Source organism: Lycorma delicatula, chromosome 1, assembly GCF_047948215.1.
Source record: "Lycorma delicatula isolate Av1 chromosome 1, ASM4794821v1, whole genome shotgun sequence".
Classification (NCBI taxonomy): Eukaryota; Metazoa; Arthropoda; class Insecta; order Hemiptera; family Fulgoridae; genus Lycorma; species Lycorma delicatula.
Window position 1 is genome coordinate 199,110,830 of NC_134455.1, and position 26,156 is coordinate 199,136,985.

Genomic DNA, 26,156 nt, shown 5'->3' on the forward strand with positions numbered 1-26,156 from the left:
AATATGGTGGTTACATGCCCAACAGGCAACTTAATGCTAATGTGTATGCATGAACCAAAGTGGTGCCAATCCTTTTTATTACTCATCGGCCCTTACTTTTGAACTACATCTCGTATGTTCTAGTTATCATAATACAGAAAAGAATTAATACTTTTAAGAAAGAAAAAAGAAAAGTAAAACTTTAACTGAGAACATGCATTAATTGGTGGTATTAATTATTTTTTTTGATATAAATGTATACAGTTTAAGATTATGTTTTAAATTATATAATTAAATATTTATAATTAATGAATTTATTATAAGTAAAGCAACGTAAATCATTATTACTATTATTCTGAAATAATAAAGCTCTTTTTTCAAAATTAAATAGAGAATAATAATCAAAAATAAAGCAATTTTTTTACACATAGGCATTTCACTGCTAGTAATTATATATATTGTAATGGGTAGAGAAACTTCCAGCAATAGACAGTAATGGGTAGAGAAACTTCCAGCAATAGACAGTATCAGAATAGGAAAGACAAGAGAAAATTAAGGACATTGAACAGATTGTAAAAGAATAATCTAGAAGAAACAACAAAGAATTTCTTTCTAGAATAGTATAGATGGTTTGAACAATAAAAATGATTATGCACGAGTGAACAAAAGGGTAGGTTGGCTGTTGTTAGTACATGTCAAGTCCTAGGCTCAGAGGTGTAAATACTGCCAAAGACCAGTGAACTTCAGTTCAATGTGCAAGAGCATTAGAAGTGAGTGTGCAGTAACAGTTGAATGTATGAGCGAAGAGTGCATCACTAAAGTATTCAGTTTTGGAATAGTGTTTTTGTCCATGGTTAAGTACATACAGGAAGCTGTTCGATGGGTTCATTGTTAACAAGGTATAAGGAGACATAATTCTTTGATAAAAGGGTGAGCTATTGTCCGCTTCTAAATATTAGAAGTAAATAATTCTTCAAAAAAGTTAACTATTGATTTTGTAATTTTATCTTATTTATAACTGCAATAAAATCACTTTTAATTTTGTATTACTTTTTATTAGCTATTGTAAGTTTATAGCAAAATCAAAATTGTATTTTGCAATTTATAAGTGAATTACTTTATACTTATTAATTTATTTAAGAGTAAATAAGTTATATTTGTAAGAATTTTTACATGCGCTATCTCTCAATATCCATGTTGAACTATGAAAACTTGACAATCCAATGACACCTCTCTTTGTATCAAATGGACAATTCTTTTGCAAAGGCAGTTTTTTGAAAACCAAAAAGTGTTATATATTCTGACTTCTGCTAGTTGGACACTTTCTAGTTTGAAAAGGCACTAAAATTTAAGTAATTTTGTATAATCAATCTCCTATCTAGTCTACACAATAAAATGCTAACATTAAGTGGAACACCAATTTTTATAATACAAAAAATTTTATTACATGTTATCAATTTTATTATGACTGCATTTATGTACTAATGAAACTTTGAGTAGGTTATGTTCTCAATTGAATGGTTGCACTTGTAGGATTTATGTGTTGTAAACAGATGGGTGATTTGAAAAAAACATTTTTTAACAATGTTGACCTATTATCGAGAAATTTGAAAAATGACACCAAGAATAAAGGCTTTTCTCTAGAAATATTAATCATTATTGCACACTACCTTTTAAAAATTAAACAAAAAAATCTCAGAGTTAGTTTGCACAAAGCTCCTAATCCCACCTTTTCACGATAAGTATCAGGAAAAGGAAGAAGGTTCACTTATTAATAATCTTTCACCGATTAATTTTAAAAAAATCAAACAATGTTGCATAAAACAATCTTTTACGAAAGTAATAAAAGTTCATTTAATTTTAATTTGGTGAAACCGAAATAAGTTTTGTTTCTTGTATTGGCTGGGAAATAAATTAAATCTCTACTTTTTGTAGAGTAGTTAAGTAATAAAATTTTTTTTTTCTTTCTGGCTCACTAGTAGAGTGATCATTAAGTTTTTCCTAGCACTGTGAGGGTGATTTGAAACCAAAAAGCTCAAACCGTGTTTCAACATGGTCTTAAAGCCACAGAAAAAGAAAAATCTTGTCCTGATATAGTAAACATTTTCAAAGGTAACATTTTTGGAACATAAATTATTGGTTATGTGAGATAAATAAATGACAAATTAAGGATGCTAGAACTATATTCTCAGTAGTTACAAAAAAAGCCAAAACATTGGACTAAAAAAACACTTATTTAATTTGATATTTTAACTAAATTTTTTAATGAGAATCTTTCTTTTTTTTATATTTATGGGCATTTCAATGTAAACTAAAAATTAAAAAAAAACTTATATCATCATATACAGAGTGTCCAGACTAAAGGTATTCAAAAGTAATGGCCTATATTAGAAAAAAAAACAGTCATCGTAATCTCTTAAATGTTGACTTAATTGACAGGAAATAACTCCCAAATTTATTCTGTTTGCTCTCAAGGTCAGTGGAATACATATGCGCAGGCAGGCTGACTCACAATGCAATTGTAGTCAGCAGTAGTTAGTAAAGATGTGTATTCCACAACAAATGCTTCAATGCATGCTTTGGTTAGTGGAGTTTCAATCAGTTATGCATGTTCAATGGTGTGCACAAACTGAATGGAATATCAATCCTCCTACACCCAAGTCTGTTCGTCAGTGGGATATAACTTTAAGAGAGACTGGAAGCTAGGTTTCACAAACTGGAAATCATTCAAATTTCAGTTATTGACAAGACTGTGGATTGTGAATGCGATGATTCACTGCCAGTCCTGGAAAGTCAATTACGCAGACTAGTTACTATCTGAAAATTCCTTGTTCTACTATTCACAACATTGTTCATAAGCAGCTCTGTTTGTGTGCATTCAAGTTACAACTCCCAGTGTTTACTCAAGCAGCATCTCCTCGTGTATCCTATAATAAAATCTCACACTTGAATGAAAATAGTCAGGTGTAAAACTGGTTTGCTAAAAAATTTATTTTCTTAATTTAAAAATTGGTAAATATAGAAGTTTTTCATGATCAGGAAGTTAATAAATTTTTAGAAACTACCAAGTAGTGAAAATGTATGCAATTTGGACCACTTGGTTTTCATATTCTGTCACCTTGTGGTTAAGAAAGAGTAAAATGTTAAGATTTGATTTTGTTGTTTATGAACCAACGAACACTTAATTTCTTACATTTCAGACATAGATTTTTCTGATAATAATTAGTTAGTTTTCAATTTGATTAAATACTAATAAATAGCTTTATTGTACCTATTTTCTCTCTTTGTTTATTAGCCAATACGTTTATTATACAAATAAATAATCAAATGCAATAATACACAACGCATTTGTAATTTATATGATTCACGTACGCTTCACACGACATATTGTTAAAATAATTTTACATAAGATAAAGATAATAATGATTAAAAATATTCATAAATTACCAAATTATGATAGATTGTGCAATGTCTGCCATATTTAGACCTGAACAATTATACAGTAACAATAATACCTAGTCCACAATTAAATTTTTATCAGGAGAATTGGGTTGCATTGAAACCTGCATATTATTTTTGGCATTGAAAAAGAGAAGTTTCAGATACTCTGTGTAGTCAGTCTTTGTATTTTTTTAAAAAATGACTTTAAAATGATTACTGGGCAGCTAGATTATCAGCCAAAAAAAAAAAAAAAGAAGAAGGCTAGATGATAATAAATAATTTTATATTATTAACAGAGTTGAATCTAGATGAAATGAAACAAACCAACCATGAACTAATGGAATTATTATTAACTGATATTAGCAAATGACAGAAATTCGAGAGGATAAAACTACCATAAATGCCATGTCCAGAAACAATAACAAAGTTAACAACACAAGGAAGAGAAATAAAATCTGTTCACAGCATGACAGGAAAGACTAGATAAAGTGAGAAATGTTGATGTTAGAAAAATCTAAGAGTTGACTATTTATGAAAGAGTATTGAAACATCAAGAATGAAACATTGCATTCTCCCTGTAAATTGCAATTAAATTAAATTGTAATTGTACTTGGAAATGATTTCTTAGATAATCTAATACATTCTCCAAGATATTGAGAAAATATTTTCAATAAATTTATCTGGAATGATTAACTCATGTAAGTAAATGATATTTAAAACAGTTATTAAAAGAAACTACCAACAATGTCAAATGCCATTCTTATGTGATAAGTCAATAACTTGTATGGTAAGTAAAATTGTAGTTCCATAATAATTTCACTTTTATGCTTAAAAAGAAATAACAATGAAAGCAATCTTATCTTTTAACTCATTATTAGATTTGTAATACAAACATTAATGCATTGGGATTTAAAAATAGTATAATTGTAATTTAATAAATGCATTAACCGTCAATAAATATTCAATAAAATTGTAATTTATTTTTAAAAGAAATCAGCATTAAAGATTAAACTTACTTTATATTCCGTGATTTTCATCAAGGAATAAGTTGACGTTCTTTGTAAATTAAAATATATATATATATATATATATATATATGCAATATTAAGTGAGATTAAAGAATTGATTTACTGAGCTTGTCAGCAGAGTAATTGATGCAAATGTTCTACAAGTTTAAGATAATTCCTTTCAAATTGGTCTGGTAACTATAAATGCAAGCAAATCCATAAGTAATACACATGTTGATATATTTGTGTCATGACTACCTAATCTAATTTGGCTATTCCCAAACTCATATATCATCACTACTATAATATAGAAATCTACAATTGTATAACTGCTACTGATATCAGTAAACTTACTGATAAACTTACTTTTTTAACTTGTATTCAAGATACTTTTTCTTCACAACTAAGCACATACAAACTGTTAACTGCTTTTTTTATTTTCACATGCTTTGTTTATTCTTTATCTGTTGTATTTCAATGTATATACAAGCATTAAATAGAAACTCAAAGCAAATTAATGATAAAAAGTAATCAAACTAAATGTAAACATGCAGATCAAAGTATTAAAATTGTATAAGTTACAACAAATCAATATTAAACACAACAATCTATCAAAATTTTCTCAATGGAAATTATGAAAAAAAGCACTTACTTCACTACTTTCATCTGAACTGTCTGTTACTTCTTTCACTACCCGGTTTTGTTTAGTTTTCGCACCAGGACTTGAATTTGGTTTACGACCACGTCCCTTCCCTTTACCCGATTCATCTATTTCCACTAAAGCAAATAAATTGCTAAATACACTTCTTTGAGCGTCTGTGCATGAATTCTGTGCTTGTTGTAAAGCTTTTTGCATAGATTCAAGTTTATAAAATTGTCTACAACCGGTTCTTAACCTATCTAGATGTCCTAGAATACGTTCAGATGTTGGATGTGCACTACTAGATGGTCGACCAGGACCTCCACTGCCAGATCCACCACCTCTTTTTCGTTTGTTAGGAGATGTCTGGGGACAACGACTGGAAAGAAGTGCTGCAACCAATTCACCTAATCTTTCCTCATGGTCTCGACACCAACAATGAAGTGCTGAAACGACGAAGTCATCAGTAGGAGGTTTAACATCTCTTGATAACACATTTTTTACGAGGTCAGGCGTTGGTCTGCAAATAATATAACACAAGATCAGTGAAAATTAGGGCAACATAGATTGTGAAACATAAAACATATATATTTCATTATTAAACTCGCAACTTCTGGATTATTCTTGACTGATATATTTCTGTATTGAAGATATACTAGTTATAAAATACTAAATAATTGATAATAAATTTAATCAAATGTGAATCTTTAAAAACACCCTAAAAATTTAATGTTTCTGTCTACAGTTGGCAATGAAAGTTATTTAAAACTTTATATATTTTGAAATAACAAAGTTAACTGATCTTGTAAATAAAAGATTTTGAATGACTTATTAAAGTATTTTCAGTTGCTCTTATGATGATGATTTTTAGTGCCTCAAACGATTTATAAAAGTTGTTAAGTTTGTTGTTTCAAAATTTTATGCTTTTAAATAAATATGTTTCTCTTTAGGAAGCTATATATATATATATGACAGCAAATTATGGCAGTTAGAAACAAATGGTTAAAGGTAAAGGAAATTTAACTAAAACTGAGCATGCTTCAAATAAGTTATGAAATTTCTAAGTTTTTAAAAAAATATAATTTTGTAAATAGAAACCACTCATTGTTTTTTTTTTTTTTTTTTATGAAAAGATATATATGTCTTAATATGATGTTTCTTTTGTACTAAGCTGTCCTCAAATGATGAGCTATTCATATTTAAAAATAACCATATATAAAATAAAAAAATAATCATAATAATATATAAAAAGAAAATAACAGAATAATGAAATGTGAAGTCAAACCTATTTTTTACTAACCAGCAGAAATCTACCTTCACTACTGGATCATAGTGGGCTTGGTACTGAGGTTCCATAGTCCTAATGTCCTGAAAGAATCTTTCTCCTTGTTCATCGCTAACTGTATCAAAATTTCCCAGAAAGAAATTAATATGTGAATGTAGAAAATGTATTTTGTAACATTCAACATCCTGTGGCTTGGTTGAAGTAGCTCTTGCACTAGGGTTTTGTAACTTTTTTTTTTGTTACCTAAAAATCTTTTTGCAATCTTCTCAAATGATTTTGATGCAGCTAATTACTTTTGGTTGAGTTTTCCTTCAAAAGCAAGTCACTTTTCTGATATTAGATCCATAAATATACCCTGTTTAAGTTCACTTAGTTGTAAAAAAAATTTCTTTAACATTTTAAGTCTTCATCTATTTTATCCATGGCCTTTTTATTTGCGTTCATCAATCCTAACTTGATGTGACACAGATGAAGAATCTTCTAAGGTTCTACAAGAACCTAAGAAGATTCTTCTGGTACGAGAAATTCTGATCAAAAACATTCTCTTTCTGTCTAGCTTCTTCTTTTTTTTTACAAAATGTTACTCTATTGCTTTACTGCTACAAACATAAAAATGTAATAATTTCCACCTTAAAGGGCCCTTTAATATAACTATGACCTTAATCCTCACAAAGTAGACAGATAGACTGTACTTAACTGCATTCAGAACAGTAACCATGTTACTGTATTTTTTTCTGGAACTGAATAAGTAACTGGTGAAGATGGCTTCTAGTTTCTATTGTGAAGTAAAACTGCTTTAAGATTATATTTAGTAGAATCAATAAAAAAAGTATCTTCTGTAGGTTTGTGGTCTACTCCTAGTTCAGTCGTTAAAACATAGACATTAAAACATAAAAATTCAGCATTTATTTTTATGAAGGATGCAATACTTGATTTATCTCTCAACAGACTCCATTCCCCTGTTGTGATCTACAGCCAAGAATTTCAGTTTGCTGGTTTTGATCAGCCTAAGTCACGATCAAATCATTTAATTCATTTTGATGGATAAGATGGTTTCATTAACTATCTGACAACTATAAGCAAGATCATAAGTGTTCTCAGAAAGATCCATTTTTATCAGTTTGTGTATTGCCATGTCACTAATTCTGAAAAATTATCATCCCTCTTCAACAGTGGAGTTGGTACAGCTCATTTAGAATAATTAACTGACATGAGGAGTCAGTTTAACAGAAGATGGCACATTAGGATATTCATGTTTTTCTTTTTTTTTAATATTCTTCTCTGTTTGTAAAATAAAAGCTCACACTACATTAAAGGGACATAAAATGGTTTAAAAGCTTCTGTAGTTTTTCATCCACTGAACTAATTTGTTACAGCTTACACTAACATGAGAAGTCCAGTTTTTACTTTGATTCTAGTTTTACAACTGAAATATTAAAAAATGGGCTTTTTTTAGATTTGCCTCTCAAATTTAATAAAAATTTTATACGATTTTTTGTTAATTTTTAAACAAATTTGCAGTAAAAACTTTACACTTACAAAGTAAACTGAACTTAAAAATACACAAAAACAGTGGGCAAAGGCTTTCTGTCTACTAGAAGTAAACACAAAGACAATATACCAGTGCCTCTACCACTAATCTGCTGCTTTGCCACTACAGTATGATGAAGATACCAAATTACAGCAGAAGTTGGAAATTAATAATATGAACATAAAAAGTTTGGGATGCTGGGATTTTCTTAATGGTTGATATTCAAATTACAAGCTGAATGAATAATAAAAATTTTAATAATTTATTATAAATACATATTTTTTGGTTTATATAGCAAGGAAATATTGCTGTTTTCTCTGTATTGTTGAAGAGAAACTGACCTCCCCCTGAAAAATTTTACTATATTTTAGCTTTATAAATTATTATTTTTATTTACATAGCTAATGCATTTTCTCAGCCATCTAACTAGGAAATCTTGAATATTCTTTTTTTGTAGGCTTAGTTGGTATCAGGTATACCAATTCCAATCCAATCAACCACTAATATAATTTTTGTAATTTTAGAATAGGAATCATTTCAATTAAAGTTCTTTGTTTGCAGAAAGTTCAGCAATAATAAAAAAGTAGTAAATATTAAAATAAAAAACTACAAAAGTAAGTAAATTAGTATTCTACATTAATGTAACAACTATTTTTAACTTTCAAATAAAAATTCAAATTTGGAAACTTGAGTCACAGACCTTTTTATGGTTACAGAAAAAACAATCATGCTAAACTACAGTTGTACAGTGTATAATTAATTCATTACTGTGGACCTTAAAAAATGTAATCTTAGCAGCAGCAGAACATAAAGAAGACTGCAAGTGACCACAAGGGCAGGTGTGTTTTCTCAAATACAACAAATCTTTTTCATAAAAAAACTATATAAATGTTATCTGAGCTATAACACACAAAAACAATTACTTCCCAAAGGGGGTTCATAAACTAATAACTCAATAGCAGAAACCATATAAATAAAACAATACACAACAATAAAACAATAAACATGTAAATCTTTTGCTAATATCAAATGAACTACTTCTAATGTTTGTTTAATAACCCATTAAACATTAGGTAGTTTAACTGACAGCTTGTATTAAATTTCATCAAAGAATATTGATAAAGAAGGTTTTTTAACAGCTATAACTGAAATATGACTTAAACAAACCTTTCCTGTTTGAGCATAAGTAAGATGGCAGTAAGGGCCTCAGAATGAGCACTATACTCAAGCCGAGGAAGAATTGGAAGGACATAATCGACAGGAATACCATGTGCTGAAACTAACTGCCACAGGCAAAACTGCTCAAATGTCTCCCAATTAAGTGATGCAGACAGCAATGCTACAAATGAGTGTGGTTCACGGAACATTACCAAACGACCTAAAAATAAATGCAAAACAATTTTAACTAAAATTTTCAACAGCAACTTTTTATTAATGAATATGGTTAATTAGATCATAGAAAACATGCACGACACTCCTCTTTAATTCTAAAATTGTACATTTTACTTCACTAAATTAGAACATCAAAACAACAGCTTTTTTACATATATTTTTTATATAATTTTATGAAGATATAATTTACTTATAATAATTAATAAGTAAATTATTGTTGAATGTTTTAATTTTAAAAGAGCAGTATTGTTCATTGAAATGTATTAGCTAAAATTTTATTTGTACATAAAGTTTGATAAAAAAATATGCAGAATTTTTTAATTTTCCATGCTGTATAAGTCCAATTGTCACAACTTTTTTTTGTTGTGTTGGTACACTTGTCCACTTTGTCTAACTTATATTTACATTGGCAGCCATATTGGATGCTTAGTTCATTGTTGGATTTCGAAAAGGCTACATATATTTTCATATGGTCAGCAATTTTTAACTTGTTGAAAATTAAATTTTGCTTTAAGAATGGAATAAAGTGCAGCACCACATTTGAAATGTCGAATATTGCTTTTGGTGACTCTTCTATGAATAAAACAAGCATTTACAAGTGGTACAAATGTTTCCAAAAGGCTGTGAAGATATCGATGGCCCTGGACATTCCAGCTCATCAACAACCAATGACAACGTTGAATAAATGAAGAAAATGATTATGGACAATTGCCAAATCACTATTGAAGAGGTTGCTGATGATGTTGGCATATCATTTGACTCATGCCAAGCAATTTTTTCAGATGTTTTGGACATGAAATATGTAGAAGCAAAATTTGTTCTATAATTGTTGAATTTCATCAAAAGCAACGCCAAATGAACATTGTCATTGTTAAATGAAGTGAATGATGATCCAGAACTGCTCAAATGAGACATAAATGGTGATGAAACATGGGTATGATGTCAAAACTAAGGCTCATTTATCCCAATGGAAACTTCCTGAAGAGCCAAGATCGAAAAAGGCATCAAATTTGACCAGTTGTGAAGGTCCTGATCACTGTGTTCTTCAATTTTAACGGCTTAGTGTATCATGAGTTCTTGCCATAAGATTATACAGTCAATAAAGAACAGTAACTGTACGTTCTATGCTGTTTTTGAGAAGGAATCTGAAGATAACGCCTGATTTGTGACAAAACAATTCATGGAATTAGGCCACAATAATGCACCTGCTCACACTTCACTATTTGTTTGTGAAGTTTTGGCCAAAATCAATACTGTTACGATGCCTCAGCCTCCATCATATTCGCCAGACATGGCCCCCTGTGACATCTGCCTATTTCACAAGCTGAAAAGAACCATGAAAGGATGTTTTGTTGCCAACAATGAAGAGATAAAGACAGAATCGCTGAAGGAGCTAAACGTCATACCAAAAATTGCATTCCAGAGGTGATTCAAAGTTTCAAAAGCGCTGGGACAAATATTATATTTGAAGGAGTACTTTGAAGGTGACAAAATCAAAAGTGATGAATAAATAAAGATCTTTTGAGGAAAACTAAAATTCTGCATATTTCTTGATCACACCTCATATCTATATATTTGTTAGGTATGAGTTACAAATTAAGATAATTAATTGTTTTTTAAAAATAAAAATTCAGAAACAACAGTAGTTCAGCCATTATTTAAAATAATAATGGTATATGTTAAGCTAAACATAAATATCAAACCTCAATATTCATCAATCAATACTGTAGAAATTTAACAGCAAATACTAAGTTTATTTTCACTTCAATAAATAAAAAATAAATCAGATAGTTTACTATTTGGGAATTGAGTAAATAGGAATTTAACTAACAATAATGTGAATTGATGGTAGAAAAAGATTTTAGTAACATCAGAGAGATGTTAATGAATAATCTCTGTTATTATATTGTCTTAATTCTATAAAATGCCTAATAGTAACAAGTGAAAAAAGATGCTTACAGAGGGAAGACAGGAGCTAAAACAATGCAAACATCATCAAAAATGTTGAAGCTTCTGAATATTTTTAGAATTATGACTGACAATGAATGATGAAAATTGAACTGAATTGTTTGGTATTTTTTGTTATTATGTAAATTATTTAATAAATATTAGAATAGTATTAGTATATAAAACTACCTTCAAATGATTTTAAAAAAATTACACTATTTGAAGAACATGTTTTCAAGGTGTACATAAAATACATTACATATACATTTAATAAATAAAACTTTATATTCACATATTTTTTAATATTTAAAAAAAAATTTCTTTACTGCTAAAAATAAATACACTAAATAAAATACATTTTAAAACTTGATTTTTGTAATTGCCAGATAGGAAATTAGTTTTGCATCTGCACTTACAATCTCAAATTTTAATGGTGAAAAAATTCCATAGGTGGCATAAAATTAGTGTAAAAAAGTGAAATAGTAAATACTATAAAGAAATTGAAAAAAAAACAAACAAAAAACCATTAATTTAAATTACCCTGAACAACTCTGAAAATTAATTCTTGTAATTGCTTTGCATCCACTGTAGACACAACAAGATGTAACAATTCTGCATGTCCAATAGCTTCATCAGGAAACTGATTATAAACACCAGATACCATCCAACAAAACATCTGTATGTCATCTTCTTGACAGTTCTACAACAAATGTGATTTAATAGTGAGTTAAATAAATAGCACATTGAAATTCATCATGTAATTACAGTTAAATTATAAGAAGATCAATAAAATCAAAATAATCTAATGAAAAGTATTTTAAAAATGCCTTATTATAGAGCAACTATTAAACAATCATTTGTGATTATGTGAATCTACAAGATGACTCTACTAGTATCTCTTCCCAGTCACAGATCAGCATGATAGGCAAGCAGACATGTTTGTTCAAATGGATGGTGAAACTGATATGATAGGCAAGCAGACATGTTTGTTCAAATGGATGGTGAAACGGATATGTTGTTGGGTTCTGTTTTATTGCACTAGATTCTAACTGACAAAAATATTCAATACAATGCCAGATTTTAGTTTCTACAATTACTTTTTACAATAGAATTCTGAATTTTTTTAAGATTTCATACACTTTGGAGAAAGGCAACTAATGCATTTTATTTAAACTATTTATTTTTAATTTTTTTAACATTTACATGAATACTATTATTTGATTAATTTATATTTAATCAATAGTTTAAAAGACTAATTTCTCCAAATTGAGAATTATTCTACTTTCCATTTTAGATAGTCTGGTTTATCTTACAATAATTTTTTCTTCGATTGTATATATTTCCCATTCAACCATAATAAGTTTGCAGCTTTGTACAAAGATTTAAAAACATCATTTTATGAGGCCTAAAAAAGAAGAACAATACTAAAGCTGTTCAATTTTTATAATTCATTTGAACAAATGTTTTCAGACTATGATAATTTCAAGAATGTCATGTTTGCTTAAAAAGAAAACCACAGAAATCCACATGATCCAAGACCATAGGTGAACACAGCTGCTAGACATGTGACGAATAGATTATGCAGATCTGTGTGATTAGCTTTTTATTTCTGATCAATGTTAGTCAGTTTTTTATCTTATTTCACTACAACCCTCATTGTTTAATTGTACAAAAAAAAATGATATAGATCAGTAGATTAAATAAATAAAGACGATGAAGCAAGTGTGTTAAGAGTAACAACAGATCACACATTCATGATTTCTCAGAACACTGAAGTGAAGTATAATGAATTTACATCATGACGTAGCTTTATCCATTAAGATCTAAATACCAGTCTGCGTAATGTAGCTTTTTGTATGTTTGGATAAAAGAATACCACTGTTATATAGTTAAAAATGTATAATTATCAGTTTGGCTTAATCTTGAAACTGAACTCATGAAATGCTCTATAAATCATACATAAATCAAGATTATGAATTTAGTTCCGGGCTGAAAAAGAATTTTGTAATACCAGAAATACCTGCCAATACGTATAGACAATATATTGTCAGTATATAATTTATATATGTCAATATAAAGTGCAGAAAGGAATTAAATAACCTCTACTTGCAATATGTAATCCTAACACAAAAGAACCAAGACAGAAATTGCCTACATATTTTAAGGAAGAAGCATAACGTACTGCTTTCATAAGCCACAAGAAAGATCCACAAGATCATACCCACAAACTAATAAAGCACATTAACAATAACACAGTGGCACAGGAGTACACAAATTAAATTACAGTGATTGCACTAAATACTATGATGGGCAAACTGGTTGCACATTCATCAACACAAAAAAGTATTTAAGCACCACATAAAAACAGATTCAATCTTACCACATCATCTCATCAAAACTTAAACACACAAAGATATTCAACAATGTGCAACAAACTTTACATTTAGCACAAAAAGACAACAAATTCAACTTGCAGTTTAAATCAAAAGAACATTAAAAGTTTTATTATCATGGATTTATAAATATGACATGTTTGTAAAAACAGAAAATTTATCATTATTTAATATACTAACAAAATAAAATCAGAATCATTATAATGTAATTTTTTGATTAATACTCAAATTTATCTGTCAGTTTAAGTAGAAGATATTTAAAAAAAGAAAATTATGTATAAAATACACCCAGCACCATTTTTTTAGACATAAGAATACAAATTAATGAAGATAACTATAGATATTTAAATTCTATTAAATAAACCACCTAGTACAGAAAAATGAGATAAGACGCATCTTACTTAATTTTTCATGAAAGTACTTTAGTGAGATTCCACATCCTTAGTCATGATTGAAATAATTTTGTTATAATAAAAATTTAGAAATAAAAATACTAAAATTGCATATTAATTAAATGAATGTTACTATCTGTTGCAGTATTTGTAAGACTCTCTCCTTCAAACACTGTCTGATGGTTTGTTTTCTTACAAACCATCTCAGGATAAATTCCTGAGAAAGTTCCTAAGTTAGTTCATCTGTGGGGATAAAGAACAAAATACTAATTATACCATGACAAACAAATTTACATTCACATGGCAATGAATTTTCATAAACACATTCTAAATAGTTGTCACAATTCATATCATTTCTGAGCTCTTCTGTATGAAGGCTGACACAGTGTGCATCACATTCCTAATTCATTTTTATAACTTTTATTAGTAGTACACTGGCAGTGTTAGTTTATGTTATACTGTCAATAAAAAAGCGTTGTTTATATAATGCTGCAGCAAAAGTCTTCTTAGATACCTGGACAGCCAACAATTTTTTTATTTTTTATTTATACTAGTATTTATTACTACAAATATATATATATATATATATATCTTTTAAAATATTTTCATCCTGACCTCTGTTTTGGATATATGCAAAGGTAAAAATAAACAATTTCTTTTATTTTTGTTCGTGAAAATAGTGTGACGTTTACTGAAATTTGATTTTCATTACCAAAAGTCATTACTCAAAAAAGAAGTAAAATATTAATTAAAAAAATATGACTATAAAAAATAACACTTGTATTTTAAGAGTATAAAAACCTACAAGTAAAAATATTTTTAGGTATTGTAGAGATCACAAAATAATTCATAACTTTAACAACTATATATATTTTTGTTATTTTTACCAATGAACAAGAAGACAGGACCCAAGAATGGAGGCAAAGAAAGGTAAAGAAATTAAGCAAAGAGCCAATGAAGGGGGAAAATAGCAGAAGAAAAAGAAAAAGAAAAGAGCTAAGGAACTCAGCCAGGCGTCAGTGAATAAATAGTCCAATATGAGAAGAATATGAAAGAGAACCGAAGAATCACAATTGAGTACTTAGCAAATAAATAGAATTCAACATTAGAGGACTGAGAAAGGATACTGCTCCTAATATCATTCCTTCAACAATAAATTCTGAAAAACAAAGACAACTTGGCCTCTCTATGCCCAATCTTAAAGTAAAATGATACATGGTGCATCATTAAAGAAAATGATTGAATGACACTGGTATTGGCAACTGAACTGAGGTTTGTAGAGGATTTTTCATCAGTTAGATATGCTGTACACAACTGACATCGGCAATTTATTGATGCAGGTTTAATTGATAAACCAGAGGAAAATCATTACAACTTGTTAAAAAACAAAGGATTATAAATGTAATTGATGATTATTTGAAATAAATAACAGATGAAATCATAAATTAGAAGAGTGATGGTCGTTGACTAACAATGGATATTTGAAAGCATTAAATATCTAATGTTTGGTCTTAAGTAAAAAAATTACAATATTTTTTTTGTTTTATTTACGAACTCTATTTATAATAAGTTAAGATTGGCAAAAAACAATAAACAAATGTTTATTATAAAACCTAAATAAAATTTTTATGTAAGTTTAAGCAAAAATATTTTAAAAAATGTATAAAGTGTAGTGTATTTTGCAACAGAAAAGCAGTTTGGTGGTGACAGTGATGAAAATTTAAGGTTCTCAAGTTCACCATGTCAGTATAATGCAAATTCTATCAAATTTTTCTAAAAATAAAGAACCTAAAATTAGAAAAAAAAACAGCGGTTATGATATTCAATTTATTGAAATGTACAAACACTAATTTAAATAATAGTAGAATAAATAAAAACACAAAAACTAATTGTAACGTAATAAATTTTAAAAGAAAAAAAAAATTTTTAAATATAATATAAAAAATAAATTAAAGAAGACATGCAAGAATTAAATTTGACTTACGAAAATTTACTTAATAAATCCGAAAAATTAAAATTTGTTATTAAAGATCCGAATACCAACTTTAAAGTAAGAACTTTTAATTATAAAAAACGGTTTAATCAGAAGAGGATCGTAAAGGAAGATCGTTAAGAATGACTAAATATTGGGAGAAAGTAAAATCTAAGAACTTAAAGGCCAAAAGATCAGCAAAAAAGACTTGAATTATTCTAACTAAAGTGGTCTTTTGCGGCCTTAAAAGTAAAAAAAAAAAAAATAATAAATGTTACACACACAGACACATGTGAATAAAAAATTAAAGAACTGTTTACTAACAAGAAGCAAATCGTTTTTAAAATTTATAAAATTAAAAAAACTGATATTAAAATGATAAAAGAAATGAACATGAATGAAGAATGGACATGTATGCTACGCCATAGTTAAAAAAGGAACTGCTCCAGCATTTGCAGAGATGAATCCAGGAAAACTGTGATAAATTGTTTTGTTGATATGAGAATAGTATTCTTGGGTTTAAAGAGTCTATCAAGTAATAATCTGAGCACAGTCTAATTTAAGTAAGATTTGAAAAGAGTTTTTGTGTGAAACCTTTGGTATTAAGGGTGCGAGGACACACTTCTGGAAATTGGTTAATTTGATAGTTGAGGGTTGAAGCCACATTAAGGCAATAGTAATCTGTGTAAATACACTGATGGAAATGTCTGCCAAGGCATTTGTATCAGTGGCATCCTGGCAGAGGCCAAACTGATGACTGATTTATTATCAGGTTTAGAGGGTCTAAAAGACGACTTCCGATAAAGCCCAACACAGCTAGAATAGTGTGCGTCAGGGAGGAGAGTACTTTGAAGGGAACCCAGACAAGTAAGTTCTAAATAAAGTACATTTTGTTTTATGACGTTAGTCTACGTATTTTTTGAACAGACTTCGTAAACCACAACAATCATTTAGTTGATGTCGACTAAATGGCCAATAGCAGAGTATTACACAATAAAGAAACATGGTATATGGTCACTTCCATTAAGTCATGGAGTGAGAATCTAATCACGATCATTTTGTTAAACTTCACAGGTAAATCTTCTTTAAATATTAAACTCACAAATAAATTTTCCTGTTTGCTAATAAAATGAATGAATTAGTGTGTTAAGTCGGTGATTTTTAATAATTAAATTGGGTATCACAAATTGGATGTCACAAATAACAGAGATTTATGTACTTTTGTTATAATTTTTCTTAAAAATTTCATATTATCAGCATAATTCGGTCCTGAATAACTGTATGTCTACCAAGTCTAGTAAATACTAAATCTATAATCATTTAAAAAATAAACTTTAAACAAGAAATGAATTAAGTCACTTACATCAAATAATAAACAATTACGAGCATCCACATTAATAAACTGATATATACATCTTTTTTTTACCATTTTCAAAGACATTCTGATAATCCTAAAAGCCAGTAAAAATTTATATAATTTGAGCAGCAGAATCTCAATCACAATTGTTTTATAACAGAGGATTCAGTGGTCAGCAAGCTTCACGATGCGAATGGAAATACACAGTATGTCTGAAAAGTTCCCAAATTAAATTAAATAAAAATATAGATTTAAAGATAAATGAATTTACTTACATAAACCCCTCCCCACATAGAACCTTCTCTAGTTATACACTTGTTACAGCACCTGTAGAGTTTGTTAAATGCTTTGGAGAAATCACTTTGTAGACAAAAGTCTTGAGTACAAGAAAGACGTGTCTGTTTTTGTTCTTCAGTCAAGAAGTGTGGAATGAAACAAAAATACACTTTCGGCAATTCATTTTTCTTTTAGAATTGTATGTACCGTTTTGTCTTTACTGATGTTTAGTTCTGCTATGGCCTGAAGGGTTGTTCGAGCAGGAGCGCATGCACCTTCACAATGCTTTTTGTTGTGAACAACTGTTGACGGCCTCCCGCTTTGTTCATTATCATCCAATGACTCTCTACTGTCTTTAAACTGCTTCCACCAAGTGTATGTTGTAGTACGAGATGTGGCTTCATCACCGAATGGTTGTTGTATCATAGAATAAGTTTCAACAAAAGATTTTTGAAGTTGAACACAAAATTTTATCACACTTCTTGAGCTTGCACAAGGTCAGATGAACACAACGTACATGGCCAAATATAACTCATGACTGGAATGATGAAATTTTGTACACACATGTACTGCATAGTTCCTTGGTTGTCCAAGAGATTGAGCTACTTGTATTGACTACAGAAATTTAGTTCGGGAACTTTTTACAGACCTACTGTGTATATAGTGTTGAATGCAAACAACATAAAACAACTAAAATCAATATAGCAGCTTCACGTTAAGTGTAAAATAAATAAGAAATACATTTTGAATGAATCTAGTGAGATTTCTGTTTTATTTTGAATTTTCAAATCACTGATAATGTAATTTACAAACATCAGGAAAATATAAGAATAAAGAGTTGACACAAACAGGAAGAAATACATCAAATATAAGAGTCTCTATTTTATACTTTAACTATTAAATTATTAGTTAAATTTACTAAATATAATTTTTTCTAATAACATATTTACATACTAGAAGAAAGTAAACTAAGGTTTATAACTGACCAGCATATCAGCCAACAGACAACTAACAAAACTTTTGTCTAGCGTCATACAAAACTCTCTGTACACTTGGGCTTTCGTCTTACTGCAACATAAAAACAGTTTAATATACAAATAGATTTTTTTTTTTTTTAGCAAAAATCATTTAACCTGATGAAACTGTGTTAAATTAAAAAAATCCCTTTCAGCATGCCGAAAAGTGGAGATAGATTTCACCAGTGCTAAGTAGAGAATAAAAAAGATTTCCACCTTAAAATTAAGAAAAACTTCAAATTTACTCAATATGACAATGGTTGCATGCGAAAAAAAAGTTTCACATGTTTAGCAAATGACAAGCCCCATCTTACAATTCCAGCAAGATTCTGATCATCCCTTGCTGTAAGGGTTGGTCATATCAAACATTGTTTCACAAGTTTTAGGTTATCTTTAGAGGTCTAACGACCACTTTCAACAGATTTGATGCTGCGCCTATTAAGGAAGGTATGATTTTTTGTCTTCAAAACCCCATTTTTTCCAACCCCTGGGCCAATGGTTGGTGATATCAAAACACTTTACTTAGATAAGTTTTAGGCTCTTATCCAAAGAATAGTAGGAACTTTAAATGAATTCAATATTTTATTTAATAAGAAAGTTATAGCGATATTTTGTTTTTTTTTAAAAAGCGCCCCATTTCCACCCCTATGGTCCGATTTTGCCCATAAACAAACTCGAGTGAGATTTTGGGCCATTATATTTTACGCATCAATTTGAAAATGATTGGGGCAAAATTACAGCAGTTATCGTGTCCACAAGAAAGTGAAATAAATATATATATATACATAAACTTTTGAACTGATGGTGGTTTTGGGGTTTGGGGGTGTGTGAAACGTGAAGATATGTCAAATTTTTCCAAAAGTTGAATCATGGTGCCCATTACAATAGATAGCTTTCTTATGAAATCTACCTAAAAGAAGTAACATTTTCTTATTTCACCAAAAAAACATAACACCTATGTAAACTTGTTTGCATCATATTAGCAACTTTTTAATAATAAATTTCCATTTTAATTAACTTCTGTATTGTTTCACAAATCACATTTGTTTAAGTCTTTTATTCCTTACTTCTAATTCAATGGAAGATATAACCAAGCCTTTGTATTATTTTGAGCTGCCAAATCACTTTTAAAAGGAATGAGGGAAGATGTGGAGTACTGCACACCTTGCATTTCTGAAAAGATGTGTTGGATAGAAGCCTAAACATTCTACACTGCATCCACCACTAACTGATGTATATGTACTTATTAATTTTTTGGAATTGTAGAAACAGAAACAAAATCTTTGGATGCAGAATACTGCAACAATACGGGGTAAGATATCTTTATTTACAATAGGCAGTATTGCAACAATGTGATGTTGCTTATCCTATTTATATTAATACATCTGTATTTTCATGCTGATCTGTCACCAAGCATGCTTGATTATTTTATCAAACGCTTATTCTACCTTCAATAAAAATAAAATAAAGAATATCAGACTTTACTTTCTTATTAGGATACAGAGAAAGAAAAAGTTAAAATTACATTAATAATAATCACTGATAAAAAAAATTAATTTTTCTCTAAATGTGATACCATTTCTTGAATTACCTTTTTTGCGTACATTACGGATCTGTAAATATAATTTTTCTATCACCCTTAGTTTTAAATAAATTATACATAAAAAAAAAATTAAGGGAAAACATAGTTAAAATCTTTAAAATGTATAATTCTGCATGGCCAAACCTATGTTAGAATGATGTCGCTTATGTTTTTCTTTTATTAATAGCCTCAGGCATATCCCGAATTAATGTCCAACAGTAATCGACTAACATGTTACTATTCCATTTTCCTTTACAGCGGCTTTCCATCACTGAAATATCTTGGTGGAAACATTCACCATGCTCGTCACTTATTGTTTTTGAGGTTGTCCATGAAAAAATCCATATGTGAGTGGAGAAAATGTATTTTCAAAGACATAAATTACATCCCATAGCTCTGAATGAAGTAAGATGTTGATAAACAGTATCGTGGTAATCATCGGATTTCTGTACGCCGAGAAAATCCAGACACACTTGTTACAAAAAATTAACAATCACTTACCTTAACAAACCTTTGGTTCATGCCAAACCATAGGTACACTAAATGGCAAAGCCTTCTGTGTACCTTTCAGCCATCCTCTTATATATACAGAACAATTAGTGCATACTATATGAGAAGCCCACGTATTACCCTGATCACAAATTTTAAACTGAAAGTACAAATGATATGCTCTTTTAATTAAAGGTATAATGTTTTTTCTATTTGATTTTACGGTAAACTCACCACATACATAACAAAAAAGGCATCCACATAATTTACAAATTCGAGGCATTGTGACACTGCACTGTTAACAAACTTAAGACAGGAATAAGACTGAAAAAAATTAATTCATTCCTAAATCCAATGCTTAATACAAACAACACAGCTGTGTTTTCAGCTACATGTTTTAACCTGCACAGACACGATTAATCTTGTCCATGAAGGCTCACTCTTCAGTATTTAATATGATGTCTTAATATGTGACCATGATATGATTTAATTCTTTGTCTAGTATTGTTTATTTATGGCTTACAAATTACGTTAAAAGTTAAACAATAAAAAATGAGCTAACAAAATACAATACAGGAGCTTAAAATGCTACCATATGTTGAAAAATGAAAAAAATCCTATAATTAATATTTAAAAATTTTTCAAAAATGGTGGGTGATAGAAAGATTCTGAGTTCATATTCGTTTTCAGCATCAAAAAACAGATTAAAATCATGTATTGCATGTTAGGAAACAACAATTATGGTTAAGAGTGAATCGATCACATGACAAAAGATTATAACAAAAGACTTTTTCAATCTCGTACATAAGACTACTTACTATCTCTCTCATACCATTATACTGATACTGATGGAGTAATTATCACAATTAATTATACAGGTTGATTCAAAGAAACGGGAAATTAAAAAAATTAAATAACGTTAATGAAAAATTTTTTTAGAAAATGAATTTTATTTCATGTAATTGTACAAATGTTGCCATTTTAGGATACATACATTTTAGTTTATTTTTTAAAGATGACATCTTCAGGTGACCTCCTCTTCTACGTAAACACTCACCAAGTCTCTTCGTTAAATTGTTCATGGTTTAACATAACATCTCAACTGGAATTTCCGCAATTGGTTCTCGGGTCTTTGCCTTCAGTTCTTCCGGTTGTAGCAGGTCTACTGTAGAACACTTTGCTTTTAAGGTGACCCCACAAAACGTAATCGCAAGCTGAGAGATCAGGCGATCTGGGAGGCCATCTAATGTCACCATTTCGTGAAATGACATGTCTAAATAATCGGCGTACAGTTGCCATCGATATTCGTGCAGTATGTGACGTTGCTCCGTCTTGTTGAAACCAGGCTGTGTTAAGAATTGGTGGAAATCTATTTTGTTGTTCCACAACAAAGGTTTCAAGCACGGCTACGTAACAAGCCGACGTCACTGTAATCGCAAGACCGTTGTCATCCTCAAAAAAATATGGGCCTTAATACTGGGTATAATATAAATATTATAACACTGTAAGATGACATAGCACACCACACGGTCACTTTCTGGCTGTACAACAGACGCTGGTATAGCTGCCTAGCATCTTCTTGTGCCCAGTATCTGAAATTTTGCTTGTTAACAAATCCACTGAGGTGGAAATGCGCTTCGTCTGACATCCACAGTTCGTGAACAAACTCTTCGTTATCATTTATCTTCTGAAGCATTACATTACAGAATTGTGCTCGCACAACTGCATCGTTCGGTTTCAGTTCCTGGACAATCTGCAACTTGTATGGATGGTATTGCAAGTCCTTCACTAACATTCTTCGAACAATTGAACTATGCAATTGTAAAGATGCTGAGAGACGACGGATTGACCGATGTGGTCTTCGTGTGACAGCATCTTGTAAAGCTTGAACATTCTGTGGTGTACGGACGGTTCGCTCACGGCCTGGAGGTTTTTTTTTCATTGCCGAACCAGTTTCCACAAAATTAGATATCCATGTTTTAATTGCATGTGCTGATGGAACATGGTCGTGCCGTCCCAGATTAAAATAGCGGCAAAATTCTCTACGCGCTCCCTCCACACTGTCATTGTTTTTGTAAAACGCTTTGATAGCAAATGCACGTTGCGCACCACTCCAAGGACGCATGACAACTAAATGGCAGGTTAGGTTAGAGAGGCTGGCGCCACTTATCAAGTGGTACCAATCGCCCACGGCTACCAACACAACTTTCAAAATTTCCCGTTTCTTTGAATCAACATAACGTTTGTTTGTATTAACATAAAATACAAACATTTCACTGAGCAATGTATATAATAGCGATTCACATAAATACATTTCTTGTATTTCCCAAGTTGAAATAGGACAGTTTTTCTATTCAGTATTTACCAAATTTTAGTATATTATCCATTATAACAAATTTTATGTTTATTTTAAGGAAAACTGTAAAATTTTTAAATCACCTACTTAAATTAATTTTCTTATTTAATTAATATAACATACAAAAAATTATAAAATGAGTAAATATAATTAAAACTGTGTAATTAAGAACATGGTGTACACATTCATACATGTTAAGCAAACTAAATTTAAGAAGAGACATACCAGTTTACTTTGTCATCATCTCTCAGAGAGCTGGTCTGAAGATAGTACAGTAGCAAATAACCAATTTTTGGCTGGTGACTGTGCATCTCTGCAAGTAAACTTAAAAGTGGTAACCTCCTTGAATCACCTTCTGATAATTCACTCAAGTTTCGAATTAGAACAAACAGTGGTCTTCCTATGCTGTCTTCCAGGCTCCTAAATTAAATAAACACAACTTACAGAATGACAACAAGAAAACTTAAAAAATCTACAAAAAAAAGTTGAAAATTACAAAAATGTATGAAGAGAAAACTCATATAAGATTTTATTTAAAATAAAATGATTTAGTTTGCAATATGTTTATGTAGAGTTATCTTAAAAACAATTTAACAAAAATTCTAACCTCACAGAAACAAGCCATCAGATTAATGCGAAGTTAAATTGATTTCATTAAATTGGTAGTTCAACATATTTTTAGAAAAGAAAACATCTTTTACATAGGAATTAAATTTCTAAAATATCTCCCTATTCTCATTTACATATAACGAATAACAACAAATACCCACATACAAATATATTATTTAATATAAGTCTTACTAGGAGGAGTTTCTTGAGAGTAAATAGCTTTTAATTAGATTAATTCCAAGTTTTTGTAAATTTTAAATGTACAAACACAAGTTTGTGTATCTACTACTTTAATCTTCAATGACAGCAATGTTTTTTAAGAATTGCCTTGTTTAAAATTTTAGGGTGTAACATAACTAAATATTACTTATTAACTTATCTTTTATAATACTGTACATATTTCATGACGTTTACCAATAATTTTTAGTGAAATGGATACTGTAAAGTAGTTCTTTTAGTTAACACATATTCTGCAAATCAATAGCAAGGGTTTTACAAAATTATAAAAGCCATATAGAATGGTTTTTAAATCAATTACAATACACTCTATTTAAGATGAAATTTATAAAAACTTTACCACTGTCTGAACAAACTTTCACACTAAATTAAGTTTCTTCAGAGATTGTTACTGGATTTTATATCATTGGGGTTTGATGTAGAATTTGAAGGTATATCATTATTCACGATATATTCAAAGAATATGTTTGATTAAAACTGAGTTTATATAAATTGTTATTTTTATTTGTTCGTATATTTCAAGTTATTTTCAAGTTATACATGTATTTCTTGTTTCTATAAGGTGGTTATGAAACCGGATACATTGATGAATTTTTGATGCGTTTTTGAATTGCAAAAAGCGGCAACTGTTTGCCTTTTGATGAACTTATTACAAAGAAAAGTCTGTTTTTAGATCCCTAAAACTATCAAATTAAACCAAATTTGTTTGTTTGTATGTGTTATTTTTTTTGTCTGACTTACTGTATTTTGTATTTGTCAATGTAAGTCTGTATTTTGTTTTTTTAAGGTTCTGTGTGTTCTTGTAGTCTTGCTTTTTGAATTATGGGCAATTTTTTCAGTGTAACTGTTATGTGTTGTGAGTTATTGTTCTGAAATTTAGTGACTTCAGTTAAATATTTTATTGTCTAAAAGTTCATCTTAATAGTCTCTTAATAAAAGGTTATTATTGAGCAATCTATGGAGTATGGTTGTAAGTACAGTAATTTTGAGTTAAAAAGGACAATTAGCGTAGTTGTGCGTGAGAGTGGCAGTTGCAGCACTTCTGTACAACATGTCTAATGGTTTTTTTATTGAAATTTAGGAAGTTAATGCTTTGTAAAATATTATAATTGAATATATTATAATATTATTAAAATTGAAAGTTATGATTCTATAAATACTGTATTCATCATTATGTGTGAGTTGAAAGCCTTGTCTAGTGTTCCATTGTAAAGGAGGATTATTATGTCATCTATGTAATAACAGCAATAAGATTAATCTGTAATTATTAGCAGGAATTTTAATTTTTTTCCATCAGTTGTATAAATATTTCAGCTAGTATGCTTGAGACAGGCAAATCAGTGACAATTAATAATGTCATGTGCATAGAAGTGTTGAAGAGAAATAAATCTGTATTGTTATTATGTTGAAATTGTCTTTTTATTCCATGGTTGAACGAAACTACTCAGCTATGTTATTTCATTGCATGCATTTATAATCTACAGAAAAACCTACCACAACTGAAAGTTATTCACAACTTTACTAATTATCCTGAACAACATAAACTTCTATCATCCAGAATCATACTGCATAAAGTACAAAGCATTCCAGTTTCATAAAAAGACTACTATAAAAATGGACCTTTCACAATATAATAAGTAGTTGATGCCATTATAACTTCAGAATAATAAACATAATAACACAAATCATAAAAGATTCATAACCCTACATTAACAACTTCAATAAAAAATTACAAAAAAATAAAAAAAAGACTAGAAAATCACATACAGAACTGTTAATAACACAAAATGTATGTTGTCAGATAAAAACTCGAGACACAAAGAAATCTGATGTTCTTTGGGTCTGAAATCTTGACTGCCCTATCTACAGTAGGGTCTATTATATAGGACAGATCTGATATGGATATGCTATAGAGTATGTTTATGGGTTTGAATATGTGTATTTTGTGTGCATATAGTGATCATGTCTAATATATTACTTAATGTTTTAAATTAATAATAATAATATTATATTTCATATATCTTTTCAAATAAAAGCTTTCTCTTGGAATGTATATTACTACTTCTCTGAAGCAGATTATTTATTACTAATGCTCAAGATTAAAAGTTAAACTTAAAATATTAAACCAAAACTCAGTATTAACATTAAAATGTGATGAATTTCTTTTATAAATTACATATGTTACATAAAAAAATCTTTTTTGTAAGTATAGTATTATAGTGAAAAATAGGTAATTCAATTAGCTGTATAGAGGA

The 26,156-nt window shown here is 29.3% G+C and overlaps 1 protein-coding gene across 3 annotated transcripts in view; it reads right to left on the minus strand.

Moving 5' to 3' along the window:
• Positions 1–26,156, minus strand: part of IntS3 (integrator complex subunit 3) — a 111,351-nt gene that overhangs the window by 17,648 nt on the left and 67,547 nt on the right. For all 3 annotated transcript variants that reach the window (XM_075370324.1, XM_075370333.1, XM_075370341.1), the window contains exons 12-16: positions 23,281–23,475; positions 18,599–18,680; positions 11,763–11,922; positions 9,051–9,261; positions 5,080–5,587 (exon numbers count right to left, since the gene is read on the minus strand). In XM_075370324.1, the coding sequence (XP_075226439.1) occupies positions 5,080–5,587; positions 9,051–9,261; positions 11,763–11,922; positions 18,599–18,680; positions 23,281–23,475 (1,156 nt within the window). The remainder of the gene's footprint in view (positions 1–5,079; positions 5,588–9,050; positions 9,262–11,762; positions 11,923–18,598; positions 18,681–23,280; positions 23,476–26,156) is intronic.